General features: G+C 42.9%; 2 protein-coding genes and 1 long non-coding RNA gene across 4 annotated transcripts in view; 2 read left to right on the plus strand and 1 right to left on the minus strand.

The window, feature by feature from the left end:
* Positions 1 to 1,185: 1,185 nt before the first annotated feature.
* The window catches only part of klhl6 (kelch-like family member 6), a 35,206-nt gene continuing 8,395 nt past the window's right edge, over positions 1,186 to 27,996 (minus strand). Inside the window, exons 3-7 of one of the 2 annotated variants that reach the window (XM_055646108.1) lie at positions 16,070 to 16,543; positions 11,275 to 11,512; positions 7,285 to 7,487; positions 6,506 to 6,719; positions 1,186 to 1,760 (exon numbers count right to left, since the gene is read on the minus strand). In XM_055646108.1, coding sequence (XP_055502083.1) covers positions 1,459 to 1,760; positions 6,506 to 6,719; positions 7,285 to 7,487; positions 11,275 to 11,512; positions 16,070 to 16,543 — 1,431 coding nt within the window. In that variant the 3' untranslated portion in view covers positions 1,186 to 1,458. The remainder of the gene's footprint in view (positions 1,761 to 6,505; positions 6,720 to 7,284; positions 7,488 to 11,274; positions 11,513 to 16,069; positions 16,544 to 27,996) is intronic. The other variant, XM_055646109.1, reaches the window with a different exon arrangement.
* On the plus strand, positions 12,877 to 27,392 carry LOC129703544 (uncharacterized). The gene is made up of 2 exons (XR_008724581.1): positions 12,877 to 13,426; positions 27,253 to 27,392. It is a non-coding gene; the product is annotated as an uncharacterized LOC129703544 (long non-coding RNA).
* Positions 18,614 to 20,289, plus strand: LOC129703542 (uncharacterized). The gene is made up of 2 exons (XM_055646111.1): positions 18,614 to 19,298; positions 19,377 to 20,289. Exons 1-2 carry the CDS (start codon positions 18,620 to 18,622, stop codon positions 19,715 to 19,717), a joined length of 1,020 nt encoding a protein of 339 aa, XP_055502086.1. The 5' UTR covers positions 18,614 to 18,619; the 3' UTR covers positions 19,718 to 20,289.

Here is a 27,996-nt window from a genome sequence, read left to right on the forward strand (position 1 = left end):
GAGGTGCTGTTCCTCCAATTTGTGCTAGGCCTCACTATGTCCATGGAGGAGGCCCAGGACCGAAAGGTCAGATTGGGAATGGGAGGGGGAGTTAAAGTGCTGAGCAACCGGGGATCAGGTAGGTTAAGGCGGACTGAGCGGAGGTGTTCAGCGAAACGATCGCCGAGGCTGCGCTTGGTCTCACCGATGTACAGGTTCTGTACTGTTCTATGTTCGGTGTTCTATGTTTTGCTCTATATTTGGTGATACTTCAATTAGTTTTGCACTACTTCAGATTGCACTACTATTTTTGCACCATTCTGCTGTTTTGCAGTCATCATTGTGTGTATTTTTGTATCTATCATTATTATGTATACAGATTACTCTATGATCTTCATATGGACAAGGAATTTTCATTGTATAGGAAGTAAACTAATCTGTAATCTATACTTTTTTGAAGTCAGTACTGCTTGTCCATTTACAGCAATTTCAGACCCTGAGAACACACTGTGAGTAAAGATGGTCCCCGATTAAGTATTTTTGGATCAACTACTTGAGTTTATTCCTCATCAAAATCACTGACCCCTAATATCAATTTGCAAATAATTTCCATTCAACTAAAATCAGATATTTTCAAGCTAAAATAATCTTTATCTTGGCCTAATTAATAAATTGCAGAGTGTTTAGACATTAGGGAAATATTGAGGGGGATATAGAGAAAATAAATGATGGGAACCCTGTGGTCTAACTCTAACCCTGATAGGGCAGTGGAGTCAGATTATTTTACGACAACAATTGGGTAAGTGTGGCAGGAGTCAGGTAGCACCTTAGGGTGAGTAAGTGAGGTCAGGCCTTGAGAAAACACTGGTAAATTGGATTAGTGTAGTTGGGTTCTTGATGGTTGGCAGGGATGGAAAGTACAGAGGAATCTGTTCCATGCTGCGGACCATGACCCAGTTGAAAAAGGAAAAGTACTAATCGTTCAGCCCCTGGAGGATGTTCTACTATTCCGTTTTATCATAGTTAAAATATGTGTTATTTACATTCCATAAACCTTACCTATCAAGCAAACCACTGAGACATGTCTGCATATTTTAATTTGAGTCTGCAATCTCTCTACTCATGGCATTTACTCTTTATATCCTCCTGTTCTCAAACACCTCCCTTTTACACCCAAGTGTTTTCCAGTTATGCATCCTCAATATCTGAAGTGTAGTTTCCAGTTTATTTTATACATTTAAAAAAAAGGCAAAAAGTCATTTTGGACCCGATTCAGATTTCCAACTCTTTGGACAATGCAGTGTTTGGCCCACAAGGCTTTGTTGCGTTGGGTATGCACCCAGTTCTTGGTCCTTTCCAGTGAGAAGGTCTCCAGGAGACTGGTGGGATTAAGAGCCTCCGACTGTCCAGATGAAGTTTGTTCAAATGCCCCAGCCAGCCCCTCTGGAGGTGAGCAAGTGCCTGTGCTTTGGCTCTGTGTCATACAGAGACTGCTCCAGGGACGATGCGCCGGATGTGGGTGTAGGACTTCCTGACGGTGACGCTCCCGTGATGTGAAACGCCACGGGGCAAGACACACTCCTCTGTCAGCTTTTGCTTCTCCGTGTCCCAGCAAAGCACGGTGGCGATGACCTCGTTCTTCTCGTCACGGCCGCCGGTGATGAAGAGTTTGTTGTTACATGCTGAGATCCCACAACTGGCCCGCTCATGACCAAACTGTGTGACCAGAGTCCACAAATCCTCTGTGGGGCTGTAGCAATAAAGGGCCTTCATGGCACCACCTGGGGAAAGAGAGAAAGAAATTCATGCTCGGGGAGTCATGAGTAGCTCAGAGATTACTGAGGTTTAGCTACCCAAAACCAAGTATGGAGGCTTGGCTGCAATGGTGCTCTGGCTCACATACAATTATCACAATTGTTCCAAAGTTCTCCTCTGCACATACCAAATGCCTCGCATCTCCACTTACCTATAAATCTCCCCTCCAATCTTTCACTTCATACCCACAGCATATCCCACATGCACACCTAGTCACCTCCCCACATGTATACTCATGATGATGCACACCTTGCTTCATTGACCGTCTCACCATAAACCTCATCCTACCAGCATACCTGGCCATACATAGACAAATTGCCACATCTCTCAATCCTACTGCTGGCCTCATAACATCCATAAACCACACGGCATGTTCCTAAACACCATCAACCTTCTTGCCTCAAGCCCACCTCATCACCTTTCCATTTATCCTAATCCTGTGCTTTTCCTTCTGTGCATCTGCCTCAATACTACATGAGCACTTCTCTCAATGGCCCCATAGTCTACAATAGACCCACTCACCTTCGTACTCTGTCACTCAACAGGGTTTAACCCGCCCACTCAACATTTCACCATATCATTTAATTCCACCCTGCCTTTTCACTCTAACCTTCAATCTTTTTTTCTCCAAAATTACATTGAGCTGGTCCCTTGACATTGTTTATACTGCCTGCTACAGTGTCTTTTCCCAGGTAATTTATCCCTCAAATTAAATAACCTTTACAAATGATTTCCTTTGGACTTCACCTATCTCTAACCTTCCTTTTTATCTCTGGCCTTTATTCCATCCATCTGCTTATCAAAGCCCCCCCCCTCTCCCCTCTCCATTCTCCTCTCCCCCCTATGTGAACCTATTACCTGCCACACTTTATCCTGCGTCTCCTCTATTCCAAATTTCTTCTCCCTCTCTACAATCAGTCTGAAAAATCTCAACCCTGATACAAATTAATAGACAAAGCCACTGGCTCAACCTGAAATGTCACCTATCCATGATCTCCAGAGATGCTGCCTGACCCAGTGAGTTATTCCAGCACTTTGTGTCCTTTTGTGAATTAACCAGCATCTGCAGTTCTTTATTTCTACTCTTTCTTACTCCTCCTGAAATTATAACTATGTTTTGCTCATCCAATTCTTCCAAAAACAATTTGTTCCATCATCCATGTTGCTGGCTTGGTTATGTTTTAAGTTTTCCATCAGACAGAGGAGAAATTAATCCTATGAAGCTGCTCTGAAAAGGCTCATCACCAACAAAGGATTGCCCAGAAGGCGGCACTGTTGTTTGCACTCAACATATGATAAACAGCCAGAGGAATATCAGCTTTTTAGCAGCAACTTTCTACACGTTGGTGTTACACGTTACACAGGTGGCAACTGGCAAAGCCTAGGAGAGCTAAAAGCAGCTTAATTAAATCTGGCATTGTCCCCAAAGCCAGACCATTCCATAAAACGAGTTGCAGGTGAAATCTCAACCCTGATACAAATTAGTAGACAAAGGCACTGGCTCAAGGTAACTGAATGTTAGGTTGTCATTTATTACACTGGGCCTCAGTACTTTTCACTGATGTTTTGAGATCAAACATACAATAGAGTCTTTGTGCTGTGAATCTGAAACTCGGGGGGTAAATGTAAAGGAAGCTTTGACTTTGCTAAATGATGAGAGGACTTAGTGCTGACTGGGTAAAACTTATCTGTGGTGATATCCTCGCTGTGGGAACACGTAGAGGGAAATGTTAGTGCTAAAGCAATGCTCTTAAGATAAAAACACAAAAAAATTACTTCTAAACACTTTAAGCCACCTATGATCATTCATTGAAAAAAATCTACCTTTAGAGGTGTTAAATTTTAGAGCTAAAAAAGAGAATTTTCAACCAAGAACCTATGTAAACTAAAAAAAACTCAGCTGAGGTTCTGACCTCTCATTAAACCAATGGAAAATGCTGGTTATGTCTCCTCTTACCTGGTTCCTTGGTGAGTCAATAATGTAAATATATATATATATTTTTTGTTGTTTTGCAAAGACTTCTTTCTGCAGTTGTATAGGGCCCTAGTGAGACCACACCTGGAGTATTGTGTGTAGTTTTGGTCCCCTAATTTGAGGAAGGACACTCTTGCTATTGAGGGAGTGCAGCGTAGGTTCACAAGGTTAATTCCCGGGATGGCGGGACTGTCATATGCTAAGAGAATGGAGCGGCTGGGCTTGTATACTGGAATTTAGAAAGATGAGAGGGGATCTTATTGAAACATATAAGATTATTAAGGGTTTGAACAAACTAGAGGCAGGAAATGCGTTCCCGATGTTGGGGGAGTCCAGAATCAGGGGTCACAGTTTAAGAATAAGGGGTAAGGCATTTAGAATAGAGATGAGGAGATGAGGAAACACTTTTTCACACAGAGAGTTGGGAGTTTGGTGAATTCTCTGCCTCAGAGGGCGGTGGAGGCCGGTTATCTGGATACTTTCAAGAGAGAGCATGAGAGGGCTCTTAAAAATAGCAGTCAGGGGATATGGGGAGAAGGCTGGAACCTCGGCTCTGAAAAACTCAATATCCTTTTCTAATAATTGATTGATCTGATTCTTAATAGCTTTAATTATTCTAAGATCCACAAATCTACACTGCGGTTTTGTGGATTTTTATTACCCTTTGTATTTAAAACTAATTTTCCAGTCATACATTTCAATGGCCTGCCCTGTGCTAGAGGATTGTGACATCTTCAATCTTAATATCTCTGTTTCTAATCTATTGAATCATTTTAGCATTTTAGTTAGACTTTTCTGTCAGCCTTCTACAAGCAAGTCAAGTAAAAACAGTGTCTCCCCACAATTTAACCATTTAAAACCATACTGTCATTCTGAAGAATTGCTAGTTTACTGCAATACTTCTAACTGACCCTAAAAGCTTGGAACAACATGGGCTCATTTCCTCATTTGTAGTCCAGCTTCTTGAAACGAAAGTTAGCATTCCATTTGTCAATTTGTTTATGATTTCCCTGTGTTTGCATATACCATATTCCTAGTTGTATAACTTTTAGAAAGTGCTCCCAATTATTCTAAAGTGGATTTATAATGGATCATCCTACACTTTGCTATGGAGTTCCATCTGCTAAGATTTGTCGATTTAATTTAGTTTTAGTTTAGTTTAGTTTAGTTTATTATCACATGTATCAAGTTACAGTGAAAAGCTTTTATTGCATGTTAACCAGTCAACGGAGAAACTATACAAGTGCAAGATAAAGTCCAGTAATGTCCAATTAAAGATAGTCCGAGGCTCTCTAAGGAGGTAGAGGTAGCTCAAGACCGCTCTCCAGTTGATAGGATGGTTCAGTTGCCAGTTGGGTAGAAACTGTCCCTGATTATTTTGATTATTAGATTATCACCTAGATTTAGGTATGTTACAAAACCTACCTGAATCGTGGCTGAGCATCTGCCCTACCCCGTGTCCGCGATTTTGGCGCTGTTTAGAGGGGGCGGGTTTAAAACGCGATTTTTACTAGGCTGTTCCAATCGAAAATGTTCAGCCTAGTAAATCATTAATGGAAAATCGCTGAAAGACCCCGTCGCAAAAGGTATTATTAGTTTTTATGGCCTTGTATAATATTTTTTAGTAGTTTAAAAATCACTCTCTCACTCCGCAACCTCTCGCAGCCCCAGGGTTTTATAAAGCAAACAATTTAAGGTATGTACCTTATTTGTACATTAAATGGGGCTTGTATATAACCCTGTATATAAAGTTTTCTATAGCGAGTAGTTCATTTTGGGCTCTTTATATCCCGCAGTATTTTTCTGGGCACTTGAGGGCACAAATCCAGCGCAATGTGAACGTTCTAAACCAGCGCGTTCACAGGAACCCACTAGAAAGCCGATTTAAATTGACTTTAATTTACAGCAAATGAACACTAAATTCCTTCCATTTGGCCTATAAATTGATGTAAATGAGATTTAAAAATCATGTTTTATTGTGAATTATTTGTGAATATTATTTGGACACTTGAGCTATTTAAAAATGTTAATCATTTATTAAGAAATGGATAGATGTTTAGATATAGTAATTGAAGTTTGAAATTAGCTACAATTGGGTAACTAATTATATGCTTTAATTTCAGGTCATCCAAGTAAGATTATTTTATATTTGTTTCAGAATGCTTCAATCTATGATAACTGAAAATTTCATTCAGTTCTCTTAATTTTTAAGAAGGTTATGGGCTTTTGACTGTCCACGATCACAGCTTTTTTGTTATGTCCATAGAAAATCAATAGGGAACAAGATGCTAATTTCCGAGTATGAAAATGGCCATAACTTTTTTATTACTTGAGATATGAAAGTGAATTAGGTGTCAAATTAAACTTATTGGTATGCTTTATCGGATGGGATAAATTGCAGACTTGATTTTTTAAATCTCAAAATTATGTAACATTGTTACTAGATTACTCTGTAATTGCTATGCCATCTCACACATATTTATGAGTTGTATGTAATAAACAATTAAAAAAGGAATCGGCAGTTTCACTCAACTTTTCTCCCAAGATGCCTGGTCCATTAATATCGTTAACTTTGACTAATAAAATCTTAATAGGTTTAGAAATACATGGAAGTAAAGTTAAGGCATAGATGATCCATGACCGGAATGCGGAGCTAATGGTCATTGCAGTCCTAAATATCTCTTTGTTGTGAACTCATCACTCAGAACTCCACAGAAAGCAATCAAATTCACATACCCACAACATAAATATGCTCCTTGAATGTAACAGCATTGATGCACTTGGCTTCTATAGGCATAGGTGACTTTGGGCTCCACGTATTTGTTGCAGGATCAAAACACTGCGTCCTGTCTGTAGCCAGTTTCCCATTGGGTCCTCCTCCAATTATATATAGTCTCTTAAAATAGGTAGTAGCAGCAAATGAGCTCACGTTTACGAGGAGCGGAACTCCCTGTAGCAAGAGGAACAACGTTAAATAAAGTATTTAAATGATTCATAGATTGAACAATAATCTATCTGAATATGAAAGATAGACACAAAATGCTGGAATAACTCAGCAGGTCAGGCAGCTACCCTGGAGAACATGGATAAGTGACGTTTCGGGTCACTTATTTCTTATGACCCAAAATGTCACCCATTTCTTTTCTCTACAGATGCTGCCTGGCTGGCTGAGTTGCTCCAGCATTTTGTGTCTATCTTTGGTATAAATCAGCATCTGCAGTTCCTCCTACACATTGAACAATGGCTTTGTCATCTTACCCAACTCTCCACGATTTCCCAACATCTCATTTTGTAAAGCACCTTATTTGGGTGTGAATTATGCACTAAGGTCATTAAAAGGTCATTAAGCATTTTTCCAATAGACATGAGAAACAGACACGGCAGAAATAGTTGCAAAGACAAACTGTGACACAGGAAGCAATGTGCGAAATGTAGAGAAAGTACACAAGGAAACACTCAAGGCATTGTGGTTTGAGATTTGCATTGAGTTACTTGGTATTCTCCTTGATAGATACCTCAGTCCAGCAGTTGTGAAAGGAGTCGTACACTTCCACACTGTTGAGTCGTGTAATGCCGTCAAAACCTCCAATCGCATATACCTTGCCGTTCAGAACGGCCATCTTGTGCCGCCACCGGCCAGTGTTTAAATATTCAACTTGAATCCATTTATTTAAGGAGGCATTGTACTTCCACACTTCATGTTGAGTTTCTTTACCACCTGGAAAGCCCCACAGAAATATGAGAATTAATCTCCCAGACATAAACACACTGATCATTCCCAAGTACATTTATCATGGATGAAACAAAAAATATTCCCCATCACCTGGAGCACGTGAACCTGTGCTTTTGCCCAGATCTGCTCCGACTTCTCTGGGGAAACTGCATCCGTCTCCCTTGGACAGAGAAGATGAAAGGTGGGGGCAGAGACTGGGGTTGAGAGCAGCATTAAGATACCCATAATAATAATAATAATAAATTTTATTTATGGGCGTCTTTCAAGAGTCTCAAGGACACCTTACAAAAATTTTAGCAGGTAGAGGAAAAATATGTAAGGGGAATGAAATAAATAATAGAGACATGACTAGTACACAAAGTAAAGACAGAATCCAATACAAAACACAATAATAAGGCAATTAATGCACAGACGAAAAGGGAGGGGGACATGGGGCTAAGGATAGGCAGAGGTGAAGAGATGGGTCTTGAGGCGGGACTGTAAGATGGTGAGGGACACAGAATTGCGGATCAGTTGGGGGAGGGAGTTCCAGAGCCTGGGAGCTGCCCTGGAGAAGGCTCAGTCCCCTAAACTGCGGAGGTTGGACTTGTGGATGGAGAGGAGACCGACCGAATGGTGATCCTTCATTGTCTTTTCATCTCTGTCCTACCATCTGCCTATCAAAAACTGCAAACACTATAAAACTGACCCTAAAACATCTTGCACTGCAAGTGAAAGCACAGACACCCACTGAAAAGATGGAGCTCAGATACACAAACACAGCCCCGAATCTTTGTGTGGATGCACAGGCCCAACTCGGGTGTGTATGCGTAGGCCTGGAGTGGTAGAAACCATGCTATAGTTCCCAGTAATTCCAGACAATGCAGGTATTAGTGTAATTTGAACTCACTAATCTTCTTGGCGAAGAGACAGATCTCTCAACAGGCTCTGACTGATCAGCTAGATTGGACAAACAAATGAAATGACACAAATATTGCCTGGACACATCAAGGGGACTGGTGAAATGACAGCATTTTTAAATAACATAGTTGCAGTAAGTTGAATGGCCATCTGTGTTGTTATAATCTGATTTAATGAATGGTTTCATGTACATTCCTTTGGGTTTTGAAGGCGGTTAAATATGCAAATTGTAACAGGCTCAACAGTTGAACCGTTTTGAATTTTGCATATTTCACCACATTAAAAAAAATGTAATGAAAAGTAGAAAATGCTGGAAATAACAGGTCAGGACACATCTGTGGGAAAAGAAACAGACTTAACATTTCAAGCCAACGTTAACTCATTTTCTCTTCCCACAGATGCAATCTGACCTGCAGAGTATCTCCATGATTTTCTGCTTTTTATCTAACATCTGCAGCTGTGTTTTTCTTTATTTTTGCAATTAAAAGTTAGTTCTGGAACAAATCTGGAGGAGAATTATAAAAAATAGAATAAGATATCGGTTTGGTGGCACAGTGGTAGAATTGGTGCCTTTCAGTGTCAAAGACCCGGGTTCGATCCTGACTATGGGTGCTTGTCTGTACGAAGTTTGTGCATTCTTCCCGTGACCTGCATGGGTTTTTACCGGGATCTCCGGCTTCTTCCCATAATCCAAAGGCGTACGGGTTTATAGGTTAATTGGCTTGGTATAATTGTATATTGTCCCTAATGTGTGTAGGCTAGTGTTAATGTGCAGGGATCGCTGGTCGGTGCAGCGAAGGGCCCGTTTCCATGCTGTATGTCTAAACTAAACTAAACAAAACACCATGAAATCAGCTTTCACTCCTTTGCCCAAAATATAGTGAAAACGTGATGCCCCTCCCTCCTTCTCTCCCCCCCACCCCACCCAAAAGGAAGTGGACAATGGGAAAGACGAACTGTTCAAGACTAGAATGGAATAATATAGTTTAGCAAGAAAGACGATGACTTTGGATCTGAATGAATGAGTTGAGAGGCAAAGCAGTCAACATGACCAGGATCAAAGGACCGAGTGGCCAATCCCAGACCCGCTTTAGCAATGTGACTATTGGCCACTGGTGAGGACAGTAGGCAAGCAGGAAGGCAAGAAAAAGCCCATGTAAACCTGTGGGAATTAACAGCGCTATGGAGGAAGCTGTGTTGACAGGTTAAATGCAGTACTAATTCATAAATACCAAAATTAGCTTCTAACAAATATCCTCTTTGCATCTTCGTTTCCTCCCAAGATGCAGTTTACAATTTTTTTTTTCAACATTGAACTCTTTGAAAGTAAGCCTGGCAATGCGCCAAGGAGTGTGGAACTTCCATTGGATTTATTTTCGGAACAATGGTTAAGGGAGCTGCCGGATCCAGCAATGGCACATGTGCAACCTGGTGTTCTGAATTTTTTGGTTCATTAAGCTGAGACATTGTTGACCTTTGTAAAGTTTCATATTTTCTTATGACAGATAAAGAAGCCATTCAGCCCATCTCCCTATTCACTGTCCCAACATTCCCTGTCAGGTGAGGCCATTGGTGAGGAAGATAGGAAAGCACGGGGGAAGAAATCAAGGTTTTGATAATACAGTAAACCCTCGTTATTACAGACCTATTTATAAGGTTTTGGTTATAGTGGACAGACCTACTGACCTTCACTGCCAGGGTTGCTGACACCATCCTCAGCGCCGACCTTTACCTGCACTCCAGCCGCCTCCGGGCCGCGACCAATGACTCCACCGATCCCCACCTCAACTCACCTGGATTTCAGGCCAAGTTCCAAGCTGAGAGTCTGAAGAATGGTCTCAACCAGAAACAACACCTATCCATGTTCTCCAGAGATGCTGCCTGACCTGCTGAGACACTCCAGCACTTTCTGTCATTTTGTGTATTAACCAGCATCTGCAGTTTCTTGTTTCTACCATTTATACAATGATACTCTATAACTTGGTAATCTCTTGTTAGGTTATAGCAGACAGTTGGCAATAATGGTGATCCTTTGAGCCATCTCTCTAGACGGGTATCCTTCCCATTTACATCAGGAACCAGGGTGGAGAGTGCCGCACAATGCAGTAAATACAATATTTTTGTTAAAGGCAGCTCAGGGAATCCCAGGTGCCTGTAATTCCTGTGGTTTGGAAAAGTCCAAACCACATGAAGTGCAAACTTGGGCACACTTGTGCAGATGAGATCGCAGTTGGTTTGAGTATTTAATGGGACTGTTCCTCGGGTTCTGGCAGCATTTCAGCTCCCGGCTCCTGGTTGACTGCCACCCAGTATAAATAGGGCCAAGTCAATCAGAGGACTTGCTCACCATGCTGTTTCTGAACCTGATCGTTTATTAGTCCAAGCAGCAGGCCACCAGAGGGTCCATCGAAGCTGACTACCTGCCTCTCCTCCAAGATGATGTCTGTGCCAAAGCAAGACTAGTGGAAACTACAAGGGTTACAGTTCAACCTGGACAGTGAGGAGAGCATTTTAGTTTAACCTCTGTGTTAATCTTGTAAATAAAGTTACACAAAAATGCTGGAGAAACTCAGCGGGTGCAGCAGCATCTATGGAGCGAAGGAAATAGGCAACGTTTCAGGCCGAAACCCTTATTGTGAAACAAAATAAACAAATGACCTAAAACGGGCTCAGTTCAAAATAAAAGGAAAATAATTGCAGAAACGCAAACTAATGCTCCCTTAGCACTGTCCCCCATTACCAATGCGCTGAGATTCATGGGTGTTTTGGTCCCTGTATCGCACCTTGATGTTCGATAAGTAAACAAATGTGGGTAACTATTATTAACTAACAATGGATTAACTAACTTAACTATCTCAAGCCTGCAGCTCACCTGAGATGTAGACCTCATTGCGGAAAGTGATGCAAGCAAATTCCACCCATTTCTTGTTCTCGCTCTCCATCTCCTGCTCGGTAATCGGCAGCTTGGCAACCTCCAGGCGACTTCGCCTGAGAGGATCCAAGCAGGTTACCTCTGCCACAAACTTCTCATCCTTCGTACAGCCGCCGATTATCATGAACACCTCTGACTGAAACTCCTGCATCCTGGGCTTCGTCCTCTCTGAAATAATCTGTACACACCAAAGGGGAGGAGGAGACACCAAGTTAATCAGGTTTTCATTTGCTGTTGCATTAGATTAAGATAAATGTAAAAATTGGACATCTTTATTCGACCATACAAAGTTGCCAAGCTGATTTCAACCACGTTTCAACCATAATTTGTCCATTAGTGTTTCACAGAGTTATACATCTTGGTAACAGACTTTTTTGGCTGAACTCACGCATGCCAACCAAAATGGTCATCTACATCAATCCCATTTGCCTGCATTTGGCTCATGTCCCTCTCAAACTTTCCTGGCTATGTACCTGTCCAAATGTCTTAAATTGTGCTGGCTCGAAGGGCCGAATGGCCTCCTACACCTAGTTTCTATTTTTCTATGTTTCTAAATATTAAAATTGTGCCTGTCTCTCTGGCAGCTTGTTCCATATACCCATCACCGTCTGTGTGATAAACTTGACTTTGGATGCCTTCTAAATCTCTCTCTTACCTTAAGCCTAGCTCTGAAGAAGGATCTCAACCCAAAACGTCACCTATTCCTTTTCTCCTGAGATGCTGCCTGCCCCGATGAGTTTCTCCAGCTTTTTGTGTCTATCCCAATTTCCCCTACTGTGGGAAAAAAAAGACTATGACTGCCTGCCCTACCATTTAACAAGTGTCCAATATCAACAATGAGGTGGGTTGGGAGATTGGGACTATACCCTTAACTTTTGAGGGGGTCTGTTCAGTAGTCTGGTAATAGCAGGGAAGGAGCTGTTCCTGAACCCGGGGGAGTGGACAAGACTACATCCACAATGCTGCAATTTCCTGCAGCCATGGGCAGTCCTGTTGACAAACTTAGATAACCCCATTGGTTGATGAGAGATTTCTCTCCACCACCCTGACCAATATTTATCTCTCAATTAACATTAAAAAACAGATGAGCTGGTTGATACCATATTCCTGTTTTGTGGACTTTACGGTGCACAAATTGGCTGCCATATTGACTACATGAGCACCATAACTATGCTTCATAAAAAGTGTTTGGCTGTAAACAAGAGTGCTCCCCTCTCCTCTCCTTTCCCCCTCACTCCCCCTCTCCTTCTCCCACTGTGTTGAGGAAAGGCCACAGGAAAAAATAATAGGGGAATGGGTTTGCTACGGGGGTTAGCATGGACTTGTTGGGCTGAATTGCCTCTTCCTGTATCTTTAGAAAGTATGGACTTTCAATACCTGCCTATTTGTTGGTTGTAGATTTAAACATGATCATTCATTTCTGACCACTCCTCTAGACTGGTAGTGCTGATATAGAGCTACTGATGTTTTAAAATACCACTGGTTTTATGCTTCTTCCTTAGTTTTAAAATGCTGCTGATTACAAAGCCCTGATATATTGAAGCCTGACTGGATTTCTGCCACTATAAGCAGCTTGAAATTTGAACATTGTAGTAAATTAGGTCATAGAGTCATACAGCACTGTGGAAACAGGCACTTCGGCCCACCTTGCCCACACTGACCGACATGTCCCATCTAAACTAGTCTCACCTGCCTGCCTTTGGCCCATATCCCTATTCATGCACCTGTCTAAATGTTTCTTAAATGTTACGATTTTGGATTGGTCTTCACTGTAGAAGAAACTAAATACATTCCAATAATAATGGATACGAGGTTACGTGAGGGGTGGAGGAAGGAAAGAAGTCAAAATATTCTCCACCACAAGAAAAAAAACACAAGGCAAACTAACGGGGTTAAAGCCAAAGAGATCTGATGAAAATTATAAAAAATTGTAGGTGCTGGAAGTATGAAATAGGAACAGAAAATGCTGGAAAAACCCAGTCGGTTAGAAAGCAGCGGTGGAAAGAGAAACGGTTAGCTGAAACACTAACTATTCTTCTTTCCACAGATGCTGCCGCACCTGCTTCCTTTCTGCTTTTATCTCCAAGACCTGGTAGGTTGCCTTCAAAGGACCTAAAGGGAAATCATTGCAGAAGAAAATGAAACCTTCAGTTGTAATTTACCAAAATTCACTGGATTCTAGAGAGGTCCCTAAGGACTGGAAAAATGCAAATGTACACCAATATTCATGAAGGAAGTTAATGGAAACCAAGGGTGCATTGGTCAATTGGCAGACGTGTTTTATCCATAAATGCTGGATAAAAGGAGGTAACAACAGAACATCATAAGACAAATAAGTATTGGTGACTGGATTTTATGAAATGGATATTGCACTTAATACATTTGCATGTTCTTTGAGGATATAATAATCAGGATGTAAAGTAGATGGATTGTATTGGATTTCCAAAAAGCATTTGATAAGGAGCCGCTTAAAAGGTTATTCTCTGGATTAGAGTGCACCAGGCTGGGGTTAATATATAGGTGGAGTCGCTGACTGGCAGAAATCTGAGAGTTGGGGTAGATGACGTATTTGGCTTGGCAATCAGCAATGAGTGGGTTGCTACAGCGATCAGTGATGGAGCCTCAACCAATTTTAATCTGTAATCTAATCTATAATCAACTGGGTGAAGGGACTGAGAGCCATATGGTCAATTTGCTGGCAATACAAAAAAAGGTGTCCTTCAAAAACGTATCACATGTGTCATATCAACCCAGCAGCTCTGTGTAAGATTGAGCACATTAGATGTTAAACAACAAACATTTAAGGTGGGAACTGTGCCGCTTTTCAGCTTTCTCTCCCCTAATACAATGTCTGAAGATGGGTCCTGACCCAAAAAGTCACCTGTCCATTCCATCCAGAGATGCTGCCTGACCTGCAGAGTTACTCCAGCACCTTGTGTTCTTCCTTTTAATGCACTTTTTTCTGTCAATCAATCAATGTTTTATTCGTCACATACACATATCAGTGCAGTGAAATGAATTTGCCAGCAGCGGTATAATCAAAAAAGAACACACAATGCACAATAAAATTTAACACAAACATCCACCACAGCATTCTTCACTGTGGTGGAAGGCACAAAGTACAGTCAGTCCTCCTCCATTGTTCACCCGTGGTCGGGCCCATAAACCTCCGCAGTCGCCGCTACGGGCGGCCGGATGTACAGGTCCTCTGTACATCCGCGGCCTGGAAGTCCCGAATCGGGGCTTTCCCAGCGCAGAACGCGGATTCAGGATGTTGTGGGCCGCAGGCCAGCAGTCGGAGCTCTTCTCTGGTTGTCCCCGGCTAGGGAACCCAGGCTCCGGATGGTAAGACCACGCCGCACCCGCGGCTAGAAGCTCCGCAGACCGTGGCTTCAGGATGTTATAGGCCGCGGGCCGGTGATCCCCAATGAGGGATCGCAGGCTCAGGACGCGCGCTTGCGGCTAGAAGCTCTGCAGACCGCAGCTTCAGGATGTAACAATCCTCAGGCCAGCGATCGGAGCACTCCCTCTGGCGACCCCGGCAAGGGCTCTCCCGCTCCGCGATGAAAAGTCCACGCTGTGCCCGCTGCCGAAACTCGGGGCCCGACTCCGGTAAAGACCGATCCAATCCATGCTGTTAGAGGGGACATGGAAAAAGTCGCCTCTCCTTGGAGGAGGTGACCAAAAGCGATTCCCCCCTTACAAGACACACTGAGAGACACTAAAGAGACACCACCCCCCCTCACCCACCCCCCACACAAGACACATCGAGAGACACTAAAGAGACACCACCCCCCCTCACCCACCCCCCACACAAGACATACCGAGAGACACTAAAACAAACATTTGGCCGCACTAAAAAAAACCAAAAAAGTAGAAATAACGAACACGCTGCTGGCAGGGCAGCCGTCACGCAGTGCCCCCACCGACCTTCACCCTGTCAATTTATACATCCAAAATTTTCATTTGGCTCTCCATCACTCAATATTCCTATTCTTGCTAGCCTCTACTGGTTCCCAGCTCGATAACATTTAAAAATCCTTCACATTCTTCTGTGGCTCGATCCACCATCGCCAATGAAGAACTGGGGCCGATGGTGCAGTGAATCACTGAGGGAGTGTTGCATCATTGCAAGTAACATCTTTCCTGTGAGATATTATCTGCTCTCTCAGGCGGATGCAAATTATCCCACTGAATTACTTGTAAGGAGAACAGTGAAAATTGCCTTGGGCTTCTGACCAATACTCATCCTCAGCCAGAAGCTGAACAAAGTTGGTATGTGGAACGAGCTGCTGGAGGAGGTAGTCGAGACAAGTACCATAACAACATTTAAAAGATATTTGGACAGATACATGGATAGGAAAGGTTTAGAGGGATAAGGGCCAAACATTGGCAGGTGGGACTACTGTAGATGGGGCATCTTGGTCGGCATCGGCAAGTTGAGCCGACGGGCCTGTTTCCGTGTTGTATACCTCCATGACTTATTATATAAATAATGCATTGCAATATTTCATGTGCTTTTGTTGTGGTCAAACTGTAACGCATTACATGATTTCATGCAACTTTGCTGTGGTCAAACTATCTGTCAGAGTGCCTGCACGACAACAGTGGTACATAGCGACAGTAAAGACTTGGAAATCCCGGAGTCTGCTGGATAAATAGAAATCTTTCCTTTTCCAATATCCACAGCCACCAGTACAAAGCAGAAAAATTGAGCAAACCAAGTTAGAATGACCGAATCTGTGCTGTGGGTTCCGACCTCATTGCCTGACAGATGGTACATCCTGGCTTCTTGCAACAGAGGGAACACGTCTGGGTTTTTCCACACAAGTTCATCGCCTTCCACCCACTCTACAAAGTACCAGGGGTCCAGGAGGGGCAGGCGGACATGTCTCAGCACCTGGCACAGCAGGCCCTTCCTCTCGGCTTCTCGGTAACGCACCCAGCGCATCACCGTCTCAAACACCTGCTCCTCCTCGGTGACGCAGAGCTCGTCGGCGCCCAAAATTTCTGACAGGATCTCCGCCGGCAGCTCGAGGAATTCCTCATGAGTCAGCACTTGGGGGAAGTTCTGCACAATATAGTTCTGCACGGATTTCCTCAGCCGGTCCAGGGAATGAGTGTCAGCCAGCCGCAGGATGCCCACGCAGTTGTCCGGGTGCAGAGCCTCACTGAGGAAGTTGGCGCAGGCATCCACCATCCGCAGGAACTGTTGGACAAACAGACACACAGTCATCAGACCTGCAAGAATGCACCTCCCTCTGCCACTTCTGTTAAAGCTGCCCCGTCTATTTATTTTGTATCTGCTGATTCTCACTGGGTCAACCCTGCAGAGACTTACAATCTTTGCATGGTGTTACCCTTCAGGTGTGAGCCTGAATAAAGTGCACAAGGAACAATTGTGCCATGGGATACGTTAGGCATGCATAAATTTATGGCTGATTTGACCTTTGTTTCACCTCTACCAACTTGCCTATTCCTCATATTGTTTGATTCCCTCTAAGGCTAAAAAAATTATCCGTTACATATAATTAATATAATTGAATTTAGTTGAATATTATTATCAATATTGATGTCTTCAAGAGAGAGTTAGATACAGCTCTTAGGGTTAACGGAATCAAGGGATATGGGGAGAAAGCAGGAACGGGGGACTGATTTTGGATGATCAGCCATGGTCATTTTGAAAGGAGGCTTGAGGTTTCGAATGGCCTACTCCTGCACCCATTTTCTACATTTCTATGTTTCTAATATTACATAAGACTCCTGGGTACAAATTCCAAAACATTCACGATTGATATCCCCTCACTTCCCCACTGTATCTTGAAACTAAACTAATATATTACCTCATTGTCTCGATTAAATTCCATTTGCCGCTTCTCCACCCAACTTTCCAGATGATGTAAGTCCTTCTGTACCTACAACAAACATTCTCACTGTCTACAAATCCACCAATCTATGTGGCATCGTAAGCTGCTTATCAAGACACATGCATTCTCATCCAAGTCATTAGTATGTAAGATGAACATTAAAGTTGGAGCGCCCATCCGAATGGTACACCATTAGTTACAGATTTATGGATGGAGAAACAACACACCACCACTACACTTTGCCTCCAATAACCAAGCCAATTTTAAAACCATTTTGTTAAGACATCTTGGATCACATGTGTCCACACTTTCTGGACTTCTGGCCTAATCAATCAATACATTAAAGGATAGCAGCTCTTGTGATGTGTCATGACTGCAGTATATGGGAGCTCCCGGACTGCTATGCAAATTCACCTGCAGTAATTGTTTGAAATGGTTGTTTTCGACCTGGAAATGGCAACACCTCGTGTGATAGAATCCTCTGATTTCATCAATGGTCATGAACAGGGGAGTGTGACTGCAAGTGAGGTAGGTAAGGGAACCAAGGATGGCAGGAGTCTCAGTCTTTGAGTTTGTAGTTGCTACAGGCTGTTTAAATGCAGGCAAGAGCTGATGGATAGTTAACACATTGCACCATGTTACAGGAAACCACATTACGCAAGAAACAGTGATATTAGGGAACAGTGTACATCTGGTTTAAGTAGTAGGTGGGTGGGGCAAGGGATCCAAAACCAGGGCAAAAATTAAAAAGGGCCACTTTTCAACATAATTGTATAAGGGGTAAGAGTGTTGTAAAAACAAGCCCTGAAGGCTTTGTGTCTCAATGCAAGGAGTATTCGTAATAAGGTGGATGAGTTGAACGTGCAGATAGCCATTAATGATTATGATATAGTTGGGATCACGGAGACATGGCTCCAGGGTGACCAAGGCTGGGAGCTAAACATCCAGGGATATTCAATATTCAGGAGGGATAGACAGAAAGGGAAAGAGGTGGGGTAGTGTTGCTGGTTAGAGAGGAGATTAACGCAATGGAAAGGAAGGACATTCATTTGGAGGATGTGGAATCGGTATGGGTAGAGCTGCGAAACACTAAGGGGCAGAAAACGCTGGTGGGTGTTGTGTACAGGCCACCTAACAGTAGTAGTGAAGTTGGAAATGGTATCAAACAGGAAATTAGAAATGCGTGCGACAAAGGCAAAACATATGATGGGTGACTTCAATCTACATATTGATTGGGTGAATCAAACTGGCAGGGGTGCTGAGGATTTCTTGGAATGTATGCGGGATAGTTATCTAAATCAACATGTAGAGGAACCAATGAGAGAGAGCAGGCTATTTTAGACTGGGTATTGAGTAATGAGGAAGGGTTAGTTAGCAGTCTTGTTGTGCGTGCCCCCTTGGGCAAGAGTGACCATAATATGGTTGAGTTCTTCATTAGGATGGAGAGTGACATTATTAATTCAGAAACAATGGTTCTGAACTTAAAGAAAGGTAACTTTGAGGGTATGAGACGTGAATTGGCCAAGTTTGACTGGCAATTAATTCTAAAAGGGTTGACGGTGGATATGCAATGGAAGACATTTAAAGACTGCATGGATGAACTACAAAAATTGTTCATCCCAGTTTGGCAAAAGAACAAATCAGGGAAGGTAGTGCTTCCATGGATAACAAGGGAAATCAGGGATAGTATCAAAGCGAAGGATGATGCGTACAAATTAGCCAGAAAAAGCAGCATACCAGAGGACTGGGAGGAATTCAGAGACCAGCAGAGGAGGACAAAGGGCTTAATTAGGAAAGGAAAAATAGATTATGAAAGAAAACTGGCAGGGAACATAAAAACTGACTGCAAAAGTTTTTATAGATATGTGAAAAGAAAGAGATTAGTTAAAACAAATGTAGGTCCCTTGCAGTCAGAAACAGGTGAGTTGATCATGGGGAACAAAGATATGGCGGACCAATTGAATAACTACTTTTGTTCCGTCTTCACTAAGGAAGACATAAATAATCTGCCGGAAATAGCAGGGGACCGCGGGTCAAAGGAGTTGGAGGAATTGAGTGAAATCCAGGTTAGTCGGGAAGTGGTGTTGGGTAAATTGAGTGGATTAAAGGCCGATAAATCCCCAGGGCCAGATAGGCTGCATCCCAGAGTACTTAAGGAAGTAGCTCCAGAAATAGTGGATGCATTAGTAATAATCTTTCAAAATTCTTTAGATTCTGGAGTAGTTCCTGAGGATTGGCGGGTAGCAAACGTAACCCCACTTTTTAAGAAGGGAGGGAGAGAGAAAACGGGGAATTACAGACCAGTTAGTCTAACATCGGTAGTGGGGAAACTGGTAGAGTCAGTTATTAAAGATGGGATAGCTGCACATTTGGAAAGTGGTGAAATCATTGGACAAAGTCAACATGGATTTACGAAAGGTAAATCATGTCTGACGAATCTTATAGAATTTTTCGAGGATGTAACTGGTAGCGTGGATAGGGGAGAACCAGTGGATGTGGTGTATCTAGACTTCTAGAAGGCTTTCGACAAGGTCCCACATAAGAGATTAGTATACAATCTTAAAGCACACGGCATTGGGGGTTCAGTATTGATGTGGATAGAGAACTGGCTGGCAAACAGGAAGCAAAGAGTAGGAGTAAACGGGTCCTTTTCACAATGGCAGGCAGTGACTAGTGGGGTACCGCAAGGCTCAGTGCTGGGACCCCAGCTATTTACAATATATATTAATGATCTGGATGAGGGAATTGAAGGCAATATCTCCAAGTTTGCGGATGACACTAAGCTGGGGGGCAGTGTTAGCTGTGAGGAGGATGCTAGGAGACTGCAAGGTGACTTGGATAGGCTGGGTGAGTGGGCAAATGTTTGGCAGATGCAGTATAATGTGGATAAATGTGAGGTTATCCATTTTGGTGGCAAAAACAGGAAAGCAGACTATTATCTAAATGGTGGCCGATTAGGAAAAAGGGGGGATGCAGCGAGACCTGGGTGTCATGGTACACCAGTCATTGAAAGTAGGCAGGTTACACAAAAAAGCTGGAGAAACTCAGCGGGTGCAGCAGCATCTATGGAGCGAAGGAAATAGGCAACGTTTCGTGCCGAAACCTTTCTTCAGACCCTTATTTCCTTCGCTCCATAGATGCTGCTGCACCCGCTGAGTTTCTCCAGCTTTTTTGTGTAACCTTCGATTCTCCAGCATCTGCTGTTCCCTCTTAAACATTGAAAGTAGGCATGCAGGTGCAGCAGGCAGTGAAGAAAGCGAATGGTATGTTAGCTTTCATAACAGAAGGATTTGAGTATAGGAGCAGGGAGGTTGTACTGCAGTTGTACAGGGTCTTGGTGAGACCACACCTGGAGTATTGCGTACAGTTTTGGTCTCCAAATCTGAGGAAGGACATTATTGCCATAGAGGGAGTGCAGAGAAGGTTCACCAGACTGATTCCTGGGATGTCAGGACTGTCTTATGAAGAAAGACTGGATAAACTTGGTTTATACTCTCTAGAACTTAGGAGATTGAGAGGGGATCTTATAGAAACTTACAAAATTCTTAAGGGGTTGGACAGGCTAGATGCAGGTAGATTGTTCCCGATGTTGGGGAAGTCCAGGCCAAGGGGTCACAGCTTAAGGATAAGGGGGAAATCCTTTAAAACTGAGATGAGAAAAACTTTTTTCACACAGAGAGTGGTGAATCTCTGGAACTCTCTGCCACAGAGGGTAGTTGAGGCCAGTTCATTGGCTATATTTAAGAGGGAGTTAGATGTGGACCTTGTGGCTAAGGGGATCAGAGGGTATGGAGAGACGGCAGGTACGGGATACTGAGTTGGATGATCAGCCATGATCATATTGAATGGCGGTGCAGGCTCGAAGGGCCGAATGGCCTACTCCTGCACCTAATTTCTATGTTTCTATGTTTCTATCAAAGTTGAGAAGTTATGTTTAATCAAAGACTAGCTTGATGGAATGTTTTTAATGGGTAAATAGATCATAACCCACTTATCCCAAGAACAGAAGAAAGCTATTCAGCCAATGCTTTCCCAGAAGAGCTATCCCATTTGCCCCAGTATGACATTTCCTATTTCCCTGTACATCACCAATTGATTCTTTTGCCACTTACCTGTAATTTACCAGGATACGAATAACATCTCAGGAAAAATTGTACATCGGCAATTGAAAAGCAGGAAGAATTGAAATAAACTACAAACACCAGTGCAGTCCTATAGAATAAATTATTAGAGTTGCAATCTCTTTGGACCCTGATGAACTTCATCTTAGAGTCTTTATAAAAATGACCGGTAAGATAGATGTTTAAGAAGGAACTGCAAATGCTGGAAAAATCTAAAGTAGATAAAAATGCTTTCGGGTGAGGCAGCATCTATGGAGCAAAGGAAAAGGTGACGTTTCGATTCGAGACCCTTCTTCAGACAGATGATATGTTGATTTTAATTTTGCAATATTGTCAAGATTCACGGAGAGTTTTATTAGACTTGAAAGTAGCAAGTATTACTCCTCCAAAATGGGAAGGAGACAGTTCGCAGGAAACCACAGGCAATGTGTCAAAGAGAGAACACAGTGTTGGGAAATAACCCAGATAAGAGCAGTTATGAAAAACATGGGGGAGGATCTAGGAGAAGTGGTCATAACATATAATGACTAAGAATGAAATATAATAAATTACAGTTTGGAGAAAAAGTCAACCACGTGGAAACACAGGTGAAGCTGAATTAGATAAAGTAGTAAATATGTGGAGGCAGGAAGGCATTTCAATAAAGTGCAATAATGAAAGTAAATGGGATTAGAATAAATACAGTATGTTTCTGTAAAAAAGGGAATAAAACACCTAAGAATGAGATGCTACAATCGAGTAACAATGGGATGCTACAAACAAATAACAAACATAAAACTAGGTCTAAAGAATAAGGCTTAAGCAAAGTGCAAAACAAGAACAAAACAGATGAAAAAATTAAATACAATTGGCTTAAAAAGCGATAAAATTATTTTTTAAAGCCTGGAAAAAAATGCAGAAAAGTTTATTTGTTTTGTGACAATGCAACTGTCAGGAATGAATGAGCCGCCCAGGACTCATTTTAGACATCTGGAGGGAGACCAGAGAGAGGAATCATTAAAATGATTAAGAAACTAGCTGCTTGGCTGCTTCCAAGATGGCGCCCAAACCATGTGACTACAGGGCTGCCAACTCTCATGCTTTGAGCGTGAGAATCATGCATTTGAACAAATTTGCACGCTCTCAAACCCCTGTCCCATGGTGTGAGTCCACCCACGAGTTATCCCGAGTTAAAAACAAATCAAACTCATGGTAATCACGTAGAATGAACGTAGCGGGAACGTTGGAGCTCGTGGACGTAACTTAGCGACTCGTAGCGCTAATGGCAGGTATTCGGGAAACGTGTTAACTCGTGAAAAATTTTCAACATGTTGAAAGATTTCCACGAGTCAAATATACTCTTGAAGGAAAATGTTGATACTTTTAAACTTGTAATAGCGTAGTAGCCCGTGAGTTTACCGTAGTGACTCGTGAGTTTACCGTATTAACTCGTGGGTACTCTTAACTCGGTAGCTGGACAGAGAAAGGTGAGTAAAAAAAGGTTTGTCAAGTCTGTGTGTCAGGAATGATCCCCTGATGCTGGAGACACCTGTGGGAATGCATTCCCGTTTGAATAAGTGTAGGAAGGAACTGCAGATGGTCGTTTACACCAAAGACAGGCACAAAAAGCTGGAGTAGCTCAGCGGGTCATGCAGCATCGCTGAAAAAAAGAGTCTCGACCCGAAGCGTCGCCTATTCCTTTTCTCCGGAGATGCCGTCTGACTCGCTGAGTTACTCCAGCTTTTTGTGTCCATCTCTTGTTTGAATAAGATTATTTGAAAATGAAATGACCCACACCAACTCTTAAAAATAAATCGCCTTTATGTGAAAAATAAAGCAATTGCAAAACTTTGCCAACACGAAGGGGAATATCCTTTGGGGTCGTTCGCTACCATCCGCAGTCACGGATAAAACAGTGTAGGATATGATAACGTGGCCAATGATACAGGTGTGAGGCGAGATCCCCGAAATACAGTCTGCCGAGCGATGAATAAACAGGGGTGAATAATGTACTAACTGTCAGCCTATATATTGAAAAATCAGTGAGTTTAAAAAAGTACATTAGACAAGAAACCTTTACAAATAGTGAAGCTTCGCATATGGCAGCGCACACTCCTGGTGTAAATGTCCCAAAGGGCGGAAACAGGCCCTTCGGCCCACTGAGCCAGTCGTCAAACACTGATTTACCTCAAACTCATTTCTGCCTGCATTCACATCAATTTCCCACCTGAGCCCCATTTGACCACTCACAGACACATTGGGGGAAGGTAATAGTCCTTCAGGTGTTTTTGCCATTCATTTCTCATCGAGTCATGGGTTCATGCAACACAGCAAGTGCTGCGGGGAGCGAAAGGGAGCGCTTGGGGGAAACTCCATAAAATAGTACCGGAGGTTAGAATTGAACCCGGGTCCCTGGAGCAGTGACACACGCTGCTCGAGTGAACGTATAATGAAATGAATGAGGACAGACAATAATCAGATTAATTGAACTCATCAAAGGGTGTAGATTTAACGTGAGCAGCAGGCGGAATAGAGGGCATCTGATGATTTTTTTTTCAACCCAGTAAGTACTGTAGTCGTAATCTGAGAACGCGGCGGAGGCAGGTTTACAAAGTATATGGGCCAGAACTCGAATAACGGTCAGGAAGGTTATGGTTGGAATGGACATGGTGGGTGGAGGAGCCTGTTTCTGTGTTGTATGAACCCATCTCAATGAGAAATGAGTGGCAAAAACACCTGAAGGATTGTGAGAGATAATGATCATGGATGACTTTTAATGGAAAGTCCACACATACAAATAGACAGCCAAGAAGAACTTCATATCTACACTCAGATGGACTGGCAGATGGAGGAGTTAGGAGTTGGGGAGAGGAAAAGCCCAAGAGAAATACAGGGAAAGGGATATTGGAAAAGACAGATACTGGAATCCTGAAACGCATGTCAAAACATTTAAAAGGTATAAACACATAGCAAATAGGTGCAGGAGTAGGCCATTCGGCCCTTCGAGCCAGCACTGCCATGCAATATGATCATGGCTGATCATCCAAAATCAATACCCTGTTTCTGCTTTCTCCCCATATCCCTTGATTCCGTAACCCTAAGAAATTTAAACATGGGAGGCTTTTTAGAGTGGAAAAAAACTGTATGACATCATTTTGATCATGTGATGATTTTTCCACATGTCGGTAGTCGTTGTTGGCTCAAGGGAGAGGAACTTGGTACGTCGCAGAAATGAGAAGTAAACGGCAAACTTTAGACATACACGTAGGAACTCGTTGAAACTCATGAACATAAACTTGGAATCTCGTAGAAAACCACGAGTTTGATTTTTTCTTTAACTCGGGATAACTTGTGGGTGGACTCGCACCGTGGGACAGGGCTATCACGCTGATCACAAATTTCTCACACTCTGTCGTGAGAAATTCTGTGATCAACAAAAAATTCAAAACTCTGATAAACTGCATGGGCCATGGGTGTTGGAGACAGAGAGGGAGAGAGAGAGAGAGGAGAGAGAGGGGTAGGGGAGAGATAGAGGAGAGAGAGAGGGGGCATGAGAGGAGACAGAGTGGACGAGAGGGGGGGGAGAGAGAGAGAGGGGAGAGAGAGGGGGGGGATAGAGGGGGATAGAGAGGCTTGGCTGCCAACTCCCAAGCATTGCGCGTGAGAATCACGAATGTCGCCAAATTTTCACGCTGATCACAAATTTCTCATTCTCTGTCGTGAGCAATTCTGTGATCAACGAAAATTTAAAAAACTTATATCAACTGCATGAGCCACGGTTGTTGGAAGCAGAAGCAGCGGCGGGGACAGATGCGGACAGGGAGCGCGGCTGGTGAGTTTTTGCCGGGCTGGCGAGTCACTCACTGCAGCACCGGCCATAGAGCAGCCTCAGTGCAAGAGTCCCGGGCCATCGGAGGCGTTGGAAGCATTGCGCCGCTGCCGTCAGAGTCTCTGTGCCAAATTCGCCCAGGTGACCAGCATGGATCAAGCTGCGGCTCTGGGCATCCTGGAGGTCTCTGCCTCAGAGGGCAGTGGGGGCAGGTTCTCTGGATGCTTTCAAGAGAGAGCTAGATAGGGTTCTTAAAAATAGCGGAGTCAGTGGATATGGGGAGAAGGCAGAATGGGGTACTGATTGGGGATGATCAGCCATGATCACATTGAATGGCGGTGCTACTCCTGCATCTATTGTCTATTGTCTATTGGAGGACAACCAGTGGCTGCTGGAAGTAAGTACCAAGCACTGGGTAGAAACGGTGGAAGATAATGGCCTTCAAATGGGGGTGGTTGGAGAAAGCATCCTGCTTGCCTGCTAGATTTTCACTTACTGTAACTGCAGGAAAAATGTTCCCGATGTTGGGGGAATTCAGAACCCGGGGTCACAGTTTAAGAATAAAGGATAGGCCACTTTGGACTGAGATGAGGACAAACCTTCTTCACGCAGAGAGTTGTGAATCTGTGGCATTCTCTGCCACAGAAGGCAGTGCAGGCCAATTCACTGGATGTTTTCAAGAGAGAGTTACTTTTAGTTCTTGGGGCTAACAAAATCAAGGGATATGGGGAAAAACAGGAAAGAGGTACTGATTTTTGATGAATAGCCATGATCATATTGAATGGCAGTGCTGGCTCGAAAGACCAATGGCCTATTCCTGCATCTATTTTCTATGTTTATATGCTTGAGTATATGGCAATAAAACTCGATCACTTGATTTTGAAGCATTCATGCATGGTGGAGGTATAATGTAGTCATAGAGTGATACAGTGTGAAAACAGGCCCTTCGGCACAACTTGCCCACACCCGCCAACATGTCCCAGCTACGCTACCTGCTTTTGTTCCATACCTCCAAACATGTTCTATCCATGTATCAGTCTAACTGTTTCTTAAATGTTGGGATGGTCCCTGCCTCAACTACCTCCTCTGGCAGCTTGTTCCATACACCCACCACCCTTTGTGTGGAAAAAGTTACCCCGTAAAAAGCTATCTCTTAAAAATACTTCATACAAAAAACATTGAAATCATACTTCTACAATGCACTAAAACATGATTTTAATACATCAAATTTCAAAAAGTCCCTACCCTTGGAGGGGGGACACCCCACTTCCACACCCTCTCCCCACTCGGTTGCTCCACTCCCTCACCGGGTACCCCCAAGGCCAGTGATCAGTGATCGCTCAGCCTCCCCACTTTCAAAAACGCTCCGCGGCCCCTGGTTCAGACAGAGAAAATTGCCAGATGTGAGCGGGGAACTGAGGCCAGTTGTCCCTGATGTCTGGATCCCAATGCTCAGCGCTTCATGTTTCGGATTTGGTATATGTTATTGATTTGTAATTAGCCTGATTTGTAATTAGTTGACAATCTGGAATATCCAGGGGGATGGGATAAGTGTAATATTAAAATGACATGCAAGGTGTCAGGCTGTCTGTCACAACATACAGCCCTGATAACCCATTATTTCCTTCAGTTAAATATTGGGAAGGTAGGCACTATTGTCATTTGCCACTCGATATTTAAGAGTTTGTTCAAAGAAGGGGCATATTTTAAAGGAGTGACAGAGATACTTGCAGGGGAATGTGTGAGGCAATTATTATTTATCTTTAGTTTTAGCTTGAACCAGGACATCTGAAGATTCAAAGTTTAATATAATAATTGTGCTGATACTGACTCCAACCAACCACGTAATGAATATCATCCTTCACGGAGATTTTACTTTTATGATGCCATTTAAACTTCACTTGGATTTCAATCACTTCAATGTAAAAGTAATTGGGAATGGGGAGCATTGGAACAAAAATTTGCCCTCAGTACATATTAACTGTAATGTAATAATGTATGCATGTTGATAGGTGCAATCAGAACAAAGATCTTTTTATCATTGTTGTGTTATGAATACCACAGAAAATATTATGTACTCTCAAGATCATATTTAATAGAATAATATTGTTTAAATAAATAGTTATTGGACTTCGGATTTCGGAAAAGTCCCAGCTGAGAGGAAGACAGCAAAATACCGAAAATATTGGGGGTGAAAATGACTTCAGGCCAGTTTGTTACGAAAATGAAAGAAAATTGTAACAGAATACTTATACAGCTGAGTGAGTATAATTTTATGGATGAGAAATTGTGTTCAACCAATTGATGACTTATTTGACAAAGTAACTAGCATGTTAGATAACAAAGAAACCAATGAATGTAACAAATTTTGTTATCCATAATTTGGTCTGCGAAGTGCCCCATAAAGGATTACTGCATTAGATAAGCATCTGTGGACTTGAACAAAATAGGTTAAGTCCAGGGGGTCAGATATGGGGCTTTATGTGTGGGCCAGATATATTGTCAGTGCAGAGGGGCTAGGAGCAAGACCAAGTGTGCATCCAGAGTCAAGGTCTGGAATAGTACTAGGTGTGCAGTCAAAGCTGGGACCAGGGGAGTGTTCAGCACTGGAAACGTAAGCAGGTAAGCAGCTATGATCAGGGTAGAATAGGGGGGCAGGTGTAAGGCTGGACTCAGGGTCAGGAATGAGAGAAGGTATGCAACTGGAGTCAGGGCCAGGAGTAGTACCAGGTGTGCAGTGAGACCCAGGTTGGTCAACATGAGCCAAGTGTTTGATTATAACCTGATTTCCATACATGTATACACAAAGATCATTCATGTGCTGCACGTGCTGATCAGAGTCTGGGCTCTACTGTGGAATGTAATT

The sequence above is a fragment of the Leucoraja erinacea genome, chromosome 14, assembly GCF_028641065.1.
Source record: "Leucoraja erinacea ecotype New England chromosome 14, Leri_hhj_1, whole genome shotgun sequence".
NCBI classification, from domain to species: Eukaryota; Metazoa; Chordata; class Chondrichthyes; order Rajiformes; family Rajidae; genus Leucoraja; species Leucoraja erinaceus.

Coding starts and splice junctions, on each gene's coding strand:
- LOC129703542 (XM_055646111.1), top strand. CDS start 18,620: ATGGTTGAGTTCTTCATTAGGATGGAGAGTGACATTATTAATTCAGAA. Junction 19,299..19,376: donor AGTGGTGTTGGGTAAATTGA/GTGGATTAAAGG, acceptor CTCCAGAAATAG/TGGATGCATTAGTAATAATC.